This window comes from Alligator sinensis, unplaced genomic scaffold (genome assembly GCF_000455745.1).
Source record: "Alligator sinensis unplaced genomic scaffold, ASM45574v1 scaffold418_2, whole genome shotgun sequence".
Classification (NCBI taxonomy): Eukaryota; Metazoa; Chordata; order Crocodylia; family Alligatoridae; genus Alligator; species Alligator sinensis.
This window is the reverse complement of record NW_005842682.1, coordinates 167,819-178,518: the sequence shown is the minus strand read 5'-3', so window position 1 is coordinate 178,518 and position 10,700 is coordinate 167,819. Positions and strand designations below refer to the sequence as shown.

The 10,700-nt window shown below is 36.2% G+C and overlaps 1 protein-coding gene across 9 annotated transcripts in view; it reads left to right on the top strand.

The window, feature by feature from the left end:
- Nucleotides 1-10,127, top strand: part of TNFAIP8 (TNF alpha induced protein 8) — a 99,190-nt gene extending 89,063 nt beyond the window's left edge. For 8 of the 9 annotated variants that reach the window (XM_006033944.3, XM_025215892.1, XM_025215896.1 and 5 more), the window contains one exon: nt 6,975-10,127. In XM_006033944.3, coding sequence (XP_006034006.1) covers nt 6,975-7,540 — 566 coding nt within the window. In that variant the 3' untranslated portion in view covers nt 7,541-10,127. Of the gene's footprint in view, nt 1-2,791; nt 4,149-6,974 lie in introns of those variants that run through there. The other variant, XM_014524853.2, reaches the window with a different exon arrangement.
- Nucleotides 10,128-10,700: the final 573 nt, after the last annotated feature.

Genomic DNA, 10,700 nt, shown 5'->3' with positions numbered 1-10,700 from the left:
TAGATGACATTCCTGCTAACTGTGTCGAAGGCCTTTTGTAAGTCAACGAATGCTACATAGAGAGGTGCCTGTTGTTCACGGCTTTTTTTCTTGCAATAAACACTGTGTGAAAGACATGTCAATTGTGGAGCATCCAGTTTTCAACCAACAGTGGCTCTCAGGGTCTGACTGTCTTGGAGTCTTTTCAGCGGGACCCTTGCAAGAAGATAAGGACTGTAATAAATAAATTCATTTTTGAAATGAGATGCTGCTCAATTCAGAAAAGCGGTGGAAGGGTGCCTCAAGTCCTGAAAGGTTGAGAACCGCTGCTGTAATTCCACCACACCTGTTGGATGCGAGGTAGGAATTAATCGAGGGAAGTTCCACTGCCTGCATTATGCAAAAGGTGATGCTAGATGATCACACTATTTCATTCCTTTTGGCCATAAAATCTGTCAGTTCAGATTATATTTAAATATTGTAATTTTTGTGTGCGCTGTATGGTCTCCTGCAGCCATTAAACATACCTCTTGGGAACTACAGATTGTTTCTACAGAAATGTTTTATCAGAAAAGTATGTAAAGCAGGCTTTTATTTCCGGTAAGATGTCTGTATTTTGAGAGAAGTCCTGCTATCTAACCTTGTTCTTCATTTCTTATTGCCTACACGTTTATTGTATTTCTTTCTTCTCTTGGGCATACTTTGCTCTTTGGTCCCCCTCTCTCTAGGATCAAATGCATAAAAGATGTGGTCCTCTCCTCTCTTTTATTAGATAAACTGTTTAGCTGCCAGTCAGACCCTTTTCTGCCCAATAGCTGTAGTAGCAGTGCTGGGTATGACCCACAAGGGTTAATTCTATTTCCTGTCCTCTGTAGTATCAGTTCCTTATTAAATGAAATAAGCTGGCTTTTCTTTGTCTTGGTGCCCTTCAAAAACAGCTGAAAATATGAGGAAGCGCAAAAGTTCTGAGGGCCATGGCTTGGGTATAGAGACTGCTCTGTGACACTGTGGCTAGATGCAGACATTCAAACAGTCCAAGGTGGAATCAGTCTAAGTTACGCACTTTTAGGCAATATTTTACAGTTAGGGTGGCCAAAATCTGGAACCAACTTCTCAGGGAAGTGGGCCTCACCCCTACCTTGGGCAAATTCAGGAGGAGGTTGGATGATCACCTGTCTGGGGTCTTGTAAACCCAGCATTCATTCCTGCCTGTGGTAGGGGGTCAGGCTAGATGATCTGTTCAGGTCCCTCCTGACAGTAGCTACTGTGAAACTATGTATGCATTGTAGTTTAGTTCGGTAGTGAACAGAACAAACATTTGCCCTTTGGTGGGGGGAAGGAGGAGGCAAATCTTAGATCGGGTTCCGCCATTTTTAAACCAGTCTGTGTGCGCCAAACTTCTGTTCTGTTACAGGTATAGACAGGTTTCTGATCACTTACACTGGTAAAACAGTAATGTCTTTTTATCTGGCCTTTGGAGATTTTTTTTATGCTATTTGTCTTTTTAAAAAGGGTGAAATTTTAAATCAGCCCCCAATCAAGATAAGCTGTATAGCACTTGGTGCAGATTAGAATCAAAACACCATCTTTTGTGAAAAGATCAAGAGTCTTAAAAAATGTAATCCATTAAGTCACAATCTGATTAGAAAGAAGCTAAAAGTCACGGTGGCAGTTTCAAACTTTGGTAGGCCTTATTTATGCTTGAGGAGTTTGTAGTCACTGCATTACCTCTAATTGTTGCATCTAATCATTATGATCGGTACGCACATACTTGTGACGGGGCTTTGCCAATACCCAGAAATTTATGACTGTGGTGTTGCCTGTTCTGAATGTTATTCCAATATTTCAGAAGTTACTTGTGCAGCAATAACAGTTCTTACAGCTTTGTCATGTTTCATGATATCTGGTAGTCTTTACCTTGCTAGAGTCATGTGATTGGACACAAACCTCAGTTTTCCTTTTTTTAGGGAAGCTTTTAGCTTTTATGGGGGTTTTTTTAATGTGAGCCCTAGAAGCTTAAAAAGAAAAAAATGAAGTTCTAGAAACTGGCAAGTGTTAATTTTCAAGAATCTCATAATGTTGTGGGGACCTGACTTCTGATGCATGAACACATGGAAGGAATAGTGTTGTCAGTCCCACTTGTTTTCAAGGAGTTGCTCTTCCAGGGTACGGCCCTGTGTCTCATTACACAAGTCAGCCTTACTAAGAATCTAAGGTTCTTATCTTATGTATCAGCTGCTAACACCACAGCAGTGCTGCGGCAAACATACTTGTCCATGCAGGAAGACAGACAGGAAATCAGTTGCCACATTCGCAAAATGATGATATGATGTATTCTTTCAGCATATAAATGCAATGTTCAGCCACCCCTTACTTAGCTTTTGACAATCCTTTTCTTCTGCCTACTGTTACTGAAAAAATTCTGCTTTTTGAGAGTTAGATTTATGAACAGTGATACAAATAGTCTTTAGGTGCTGATAACCTGTTCTCTTTCAGAATTTTAATTAAATCAAAGAAATCTTTTTTTTTTCGTTCTAGTATGTTGCTGGGTTTCTAATGATTGAAAATGTTTGTTTGATGTCATCCTTGTTAACAGCTTGACAGTCAAATCTATTCTATGTAGAAGGACAAGAGTTGATTAACCCAACCTATTGGAAAAAACATAGACTTGAATTGGAGACCAAGCTAGATAAGTTCAACTCTAGCTTTCACATTTCATCTGCAGAGTTTAGAGGTATTCATATCTGGAAGTTTTCAAATGTGGACCTCTACAATCCATTCTTTTTTAAGTTCATTTTTAGTTTGACCAGAGTTCATAAATAGGAAATTAGGTAATAAGCATACTGCTGTAGGAGATGGGGGAAGCGTCTTCCATGCAAAGGAAGAAAGCAAACTCCAGCTGTAGAATCCATTCCGTTTTCATCTCAGTTCCATATCTAGCAACAAATTTACTAGCAACCTATGCAAAACACAGATTGCCGGGAGACATTTGCCCCCATCAATTGGCAGCTCCCCCCCTAAAAACCAAGTAAACTTAAAAGATATTACAGAATGCTGATATAAGCCCTGGTGATTTCAGATATTGACTTAAAAGATTCCTCACAGAGAATCTTTAATACTGACTGCCTTCCTATAATGAAGGGATCTCAAGGCTGAGCTCCTCCAGATAGTATAACTGTGGCAATGGTGCACTTTATTATAAATGCTTATCATTCTAGACCTAAATTATGTACCATACAGGAAATAAAACTTAAAACCAAGTCCTGAAAAGAAATATAGGGGAGGAGGAAATATAAGAAAAAAGTTTCAAAAGTGATTAAAATGGTGTAGGATAGATTCAGTCCCTGAGATTTCTGTAACTTGGAGCCATCACAGAATTATGTGATTATGTCAGTTTAATGCATTGTGTTGGAAGCTGCCAAATTTATGTTCTGACTCTCAAGAAGTGCTGTCCATCCACAAATGACTACTGGGAGTGAATGGTGGGAACAGAGGATCAACATCTGTATTAAAAAAAATTCTTTAATTAGGGCCCGTGTGTGAATTTAGGTACTGTATTTAAGGCATTAGTTAAAGCTTTTAAATTAGGCATATGACCAATAAGATCCTCTAAACTGATGAACAGTGAAGTGTTGGTCATAGAGGCTCCCATAATATTAGAAATAAAAACGTGCTTCCTAGTTATGGTGTTGAATCTCTTCTGAACAATGAGCATGCCCTTTTGAGTTACTTTGACCTTCTTTCTCTATTTCTGTTCATCATTTCAATTGTCAGTTACCAGTAACGGCTATTCGGGTTACACTGCTTGCTCAGCAATGCAATTTCCTTTAAGTTTTTTCTTTCAAGGAAGTGAAACTACTGCAGTGCAGTTTTTGCACTTGAACATGCCAAGTGAAATGGAGTGACTGGGGCTGAAGAGAGAAGTACCTGAGAGAAATTGCTTTTGCAAAAATACTCTTCTTCTGTAGTGTCAGAAGGAAAAATCTTTAAATCTGTATCAGTGTGTCAGTTTAGGAAGTGTAGCAGGTTACCATGATATAGTGTGTACTGGATTCAGTTTAACATACCAGGTACCCAGGCTAGTCTTTGCCTTATGTACTTTGTGTGTCTACATGAAACTTGATTGGTATCACTACATTAACAACTGTAGTTCTGCTCGTTGACGAAGAGTAAGTATACTTTTAACTTTTTTTTCCAAGCAAAGCTTTGTATCTTTACTTTGAAGATGGACTCCTGTTCAAGGAGCCCTTAAAACTGGGTGCTTAAACAGAGTTCTCTTTAAGTAACTGCTTGCAAAATTGATTTTTTTCTGGTAGAGATAGAAAGAGAAGGTAAAAAGAAATGTCTATGATTAAAGTCCATTTGGATTTTGGAAGGTCTTTTTTTAAACTTTTTGTAAAGCTGGGATATAAAGCTGTTGCTCTGACAAACTGATCAAAACATGTGCAATAGCAGAAAAAGGAGAGTTGACTTAGACTTTAATAATACTAAGGTAGGTATAGTGTATGCGTCACAGCTGCAAAACTTGAATATTTTTTTGGATTGCCGTTAAGGATGGTTTAGGATTGCTTTTAAGAGCCTGATGTAGCTATGCAAGTCAGGAATTTTATTTTGCTAATACTATCAGTTACTTGTTGAACTCTGTTTAACTACTTTGTTGATGGTTAAGTCATGACTTCTGACTACTTAAGGTACTAGAAAAGTAAAAACACGTTTTAAATATTTGTGTATATTTTTTTAAGCTTTAATAGAGCTCATGCATGGGTGGTTATAATAGGAAATTGTTTGAGGCAAATTTGAGTGTTTTTCTATAATTGTGATTGCAGTACTATGTTGTTTGAGATGTACTTTAAATTGTGGCAGGATAACCCAAAGGACCTGAGTATAATTGTCCTTTTTAGCATTGTAAAAATCCAAAAAATACAAATTTAAATCTTTTGCTTCCATTTTTTTGCTCCCAAAGAGATTGTGAAAAGGTAGTCTTTGAAACAGTAGTGGCTTCTATAAAAATCTGTATAATTTTGTGTAATGTCAGAGGGAAGGCATTGATAGAGACCTGTTGCCTAATAGGCCACTGGAATGATGTCATGGAGGCACAATCAACATTCTGGCTGTTGTGAGAAGGAGATAAAGGAGCATTTATGAAACATTTAAAGTTAGAGCTGTATTTTTTTTCTGGTGCAGTGACAAATGTATGCAACCTCAAATGCAGCTGAAGTGTACATGACAAAAATAAATCTTTATTAATCCTAAACATTGGGCTACTGATACTTGATGAATTAAAGTATATTTTATTCAACTAGTATTAGTTTTGGTATTAAATTGAAACAATGCAAATCTTTCTGAGACGAGTATTTTTTCAGTTCCCAAATGAGCTAGCTATCATCATTAGCTTCATGTGGTTAAAAACATGTCTGTCTTGTGATCTTGATTAGTGGTCCTATAATGGTTAACAATAGGCTCTTTATATTTCAGTGTTCTCATCTAGTGAGAACTTGCTATTTAAAAAGAAGTACTCAAATGATCTAAGATTTAAAGTAAGTGAAAATGGTCTGAGGTTAGATGAAGGTTGTTCAAGATGTGAACCTCCTTGGAAGCTCTCCAGATCCTAGAATGAGGTCCTGTTAATGAGTTTCTCAAAGATGCTGTGCAAGGGGAAATACAGTTTTATGGCTTAACGGCTGTCGATTTAAACAAACACCCTTTATATATGCTGGCAATACCTATAAGACTTGACGAATTCACTTGCCCAAACATAAACAGCTAGTAGGAAACTTGTTTGTTCATATGCATGACCTTACCCATTGGCACCTGTAGAATCTATGCTTTCATTTAAAAAAAAAAAAAAATCCAAATGTTTGCAAAGAAAACCTTCCATATGTAAAATGAATGTAAGTAGGTGAAAGATTGCCTTTCAGACTGCCTGAAACTAAAGAAAAGGTGCTGTTAAACTCAAATTTTGATCCAGAAGATTTTTAGAGTTGTGTTTTAACATCTGTTTGCCCACTCTAAGCTTGACTTAAAATGAGAAGGCAAACGGCAGTTTTATGAATAGTTTTGTGTCAAAAAAACTTCCACGGTGATTCTTACAAAGCTGCAGCAAAGTTTGCCAATATTTTTATAATGTGGGATCACATTTCAGGAAGGCATAAACAAATCATTTGTCACATTCGGGAAGATTTGTGCTCTTCTGTGTCAATATAAACAACCACTAAAGCATTCCATGTGAACAGTGGATTTCTGGGGCACTCTACCAATCCTGAGTCAACTCCACTGTGGTCTACTGGTGTGTCAGGCAAAAAATAGGGCTAACACAACTGGAGCATCATCAGATTACATACCCGCAACACCAGTATCTTGTGCTGGCAAGGGAATAAAATATAGCTAGTGGAACTGAATTCAATGAATTTGTAAAGTATATTTTAACTATAGTTCTGTATATTTTAACTGTATAGCTTTCTAACTGTATAGCTCACCTCTTCTGTGCTAATTGAATAATAATTGTAGTTATCATGATATCTGGGATAGTCCTGGTTGCTTGATTGTTCAGTTCCTTTTGCTTGGTTGCTTCCATTTAAAAATAATAAAATGATGCTGTCAAAGCAGCTGATTTCAGCTTTCATAAAAATTCTGAAAACTGAATCAAAGTTGTGAGCTACACAGAAAATTTAAGCAGCTTCATTTGTTTTAGATGAAAACTCTCTGAAAACAGTGCTTTTGTTATATATGCCAGGACCTTTTATATCAGTCCATTTTGGCAAAGTTTTTCTCTTTTCAGCTTTTTTCCTGTAAAAACCCACAACTAAGAAGGCAAGGTGCACATGAAGTACCAGTAACTGAAATGGTAGTTTTCACATAACTATTTGTGATTTGATGTTATTGTTTTTAATGGAAACTGCAACAAACAAAACAGTGGACATGAGCGGAAAAATATTCTTCTGTAAACTGTCCGTAACATGCTTGTGGTAATCTGATTGTTTTCTGTTTGCTTTTAGTGGCCACAGATGTCTTCAATTCCAAAAGCTTGGCCATTCAGGCCCAGAAGAAGATTCTTGGCAAAATGGTGTCTAAATCAATAGCAACTACCTTGATAGATGATACCAGCAGTGATGTTTTGGATGAGCTCTACAGGGTCACAAGGGAATACATTCAAAACAAGAAGGATGCAGAGAAGATCATTAAAAATCTCATTAAAACAGTCATCAAGTTAGCAATTCTCTATAGGAATAACCAGTTTAACCAGGATGAAATAGCACTGATGGAAAAGTTCAAGAAAAAGGTTCATCAACTGGCCAAAACAGTGGTCAGTTTCCATCAAGTGGATTATACCTTTGACAGAAATTTCTTGTCCAAACTGTTGAATGACTGTAGAGATCTACTTCATCAAATCATCCAGCGCCACCTGACTGTAAAATCACATGGACGTGTCGACAATGTGTTTGATCACTTCTCTGATTGTGAATTCTTGGCTGCCTTGTACAATCCTTTCGGACCTTATAAACTCCACTTGCAAAAACTCTGTGATGGTGTCAATAAAATGCTTGATGAAGGGAACATATAAGTACTTGCATTAAGGTTGACTGTTATTATTAGTTGATGGAATGTGGCTGATTTATGAAGGAATAAGGGAAGCCCAAAAGTAGTTACTTAAGTATGACAGGTGCTTCAAAAAGGTCTTTACCAAATTGAATCCTTATTATGAGCCAGCCTCTGCTATTCCTAGTCCATCTAGAACAAAGACTTCAAATGATACTGCTTTATTGTGCTTTGCCTAAGAAAACAGCTGGAGAAAAGGTTAAAGAACAGAACTGAAGAGGAAGACTTGTAACAAAATGAAATAATGTGTTATCATATGATACGAGTTATGGTTTCTGTGTGTTGAGAACATATTAAATCATCAGAAGGCCATTTTTTGTAACAGACTAGTATGGTGATGGTACACCATGTAATGTCTTTAATTTACATATAAAATATATAGTCGATTCATTTTATATTCACATGTGCTCTATGTATTTGCGTAGATCACAGCTTTCTAGTGCTGCTTTTTTGAAGAATTCAGTTTTACAGTTTTCATAACAGTGATGTGGAGTTTGAGCTGTTTTGTTAATATGCAGTCTAGTGATTACAAAAAAAAATTATATTTGAAAACCTGGCAAGTGACCCTTACAGATCGCCTCTGGTGCCTTTTAAGCTTTGATCATTTTGGGAACAGTAAATTACAGTAAAACAGCCTGACTAGGAAAATGTAGTCCCTAGAAAATACCTGTACTATATATCATTTTATTTTGAAAACTAAGTCTCTAGTTGAAAGCTGAATTACAATACAGTAAATTAGTTATGCAGTTAATTAATACCCTGGAGGGTCTGGCTACTAAATCTCCAATCTCTTCTGAAACCATAAGAGTCAGTGTATAGGATTCTGTATATAGTAATGTGAATTCAGGAAACAAACATCTGAAAAAGAAAGAAATTTCAAACCAATTTGCTTTGTGTACAGTCAATGTAAAAGCAGAAGTGAGTGAGTTTATGGTATTTTGTTGGGATACATGCTATTTAAATAATAGAGAAATGTCATTTTTAATACAGTAGCTTAAGTTAAAGATTTGTATCTAGCTCCCTCTCCTTCACCCCACCCCCTGGAAAAAAGGACTTTTCAGACACAGTAATGTGCTTCAAAACATAAAGCTATTGCATTTCAAACACCCGAAAAGTTTTTTAGGAAGCCTGTGAAGAACTTTTGTGGTTTATTTAATTGCCAAAATGTTGCTGTTTGCTATGTCTTTTGTTTCATGAGTAAGCCAAAGATTTGCACTCTATACTTTGTGCATGTTTTATTCTGTTATATATTAAATTATAGAAAGAAAGTGCGAGACAATGGGTAGACCAGAACAATCTTTCATATATGGCCTCCCTATTATTTCTAGTTTTTTCTAGAATGGAAGAACAATTCAGTCTTCACATTAATTCTATCACTGTACTCTGATTTTTTTTTTCTTTTTTTAAAGAAGTCTGTCAAATATGGGTGGGGTTTTTTTTGAGGGATGGGGCTGGATTTGTGGATTTAGACTGCCAGCTTCTTTTACATAAGAGCCAGTGATGAAGGGTTGAGGTCACAACCATCTGAAGAACTTCTTTGCCAGCAGATGCAATCTTAGTGTCAAATATTTTTAACATTGCACTTTGTCCATCATAGGTCATTTTTGTTTAATGATGCAATAACATAAAGTTACTGTACTCGGTCAGTAATGTTGTACAGTAATTATTTTGTAACTTTGCAGTTACATTTTTTTTCTTTTCCCTCCAACTTTCTGTCTACTGAAAGGAGAATGGGAAGAGTTGGTGACATCTAGAAACCTGTGTTTAATATTTGTAAACTTAGGCTACAAACAGATGTTGCATTTGTCCCTGGACAAGTTGTGCCAGCGTTTGTCCCAGAACAAAAACATCCTGGGATTGACGTATACAGATTCAGATATCTGACCAACTGCGCTTTGTCCCAGAATAAAATGGTTACCTTGGGACATGCAATGTCTGTTTGTAGCCCTTGAGACTCTATATCTATTGCTAGTTTTACCCACTCCTGCTCCAAATGGCATCATTTTTAATTAATTTTAAGTCTACTTGCAAAGAGAATGTGATGGGTATTTTAGAGCCAGGCATACTATATACATTCGATATGCAAACTTCTATGCGTGGACTTTAGTCAGGACGTGAAACATTCTGGTTATTCAATTTTGAGGTTTCCCTTGAGCAGAAATAGGTTTAAAAATGCTTTTGTTATAGGGGGAACAAATGTCCAAAAGTCCGTGAACCTGAACCATTATCTAGCAATATGTTTGCTTCTTCAAATAGGCTAAACTGATGATGAATACTAGAAGTTTGAGAGCTATAAGATATCACATCTAGTTGGCAACTTTGACATGTTCTTCCAGGCTGCGAAAGAATAACTAGCATTCTTGTACAACTATAAAGAAGGGACTTTCATGAAAATGAGTTTAAACAATTTGATCACAGATCACCAAAGGTCTAATTTTGTAGAGATTATGAAATGGTACATGCACTGAGCTATCTAACTTTATAGTTCATTTATTTTTACTATGTAAACTATTTATAATGAGCAGAGTTTGAAAATAAATTGACTTAATGGCTTTGTGAAGACTCTGTGTTTTTCCCTGTGAAACATTTTAAATATAGCCATTCAGAAATATATCAACTCACAGCACATTAAGTGCTAGATTTATTCAAAATCTGTATTCTTCCCTTATCTCAGTTTGGAAACTCAAGTTAAAGTTGTATTTTTTGTCATGTTTTAACTTGCTGATGAAAGAAAGATAATGTCCATTGTTTATTAAATAAAATGTCTAAGGGTGGTGAAACTTGCAAAACGTTACAGTTTTTAATAGAAGAAATATAGGACACAAACCCTGTAATGGTAAAAATGAGAATCTTCATAAATAATTTACTTTTACTGTAGGTGTTTTAAGGATGGTCCTGTACTTGCATGTTGCAGATGCATAATGTACTTAACAGTTTTGGTTTATTAATCAAAATGTTACCAAAACAGATATAACTTGTGGCGTGCTTCTTAAAGCCAAATGTATTACTTTTTGTGGAAGTTGACAAGTGATAAATGAGGCAAGTGATAAACATTAAGTAAAATGTTTTAATATCCACCAAATCATTATCATCTTAGTTGCATAAAAGGAGAAGATAAAGAGCGG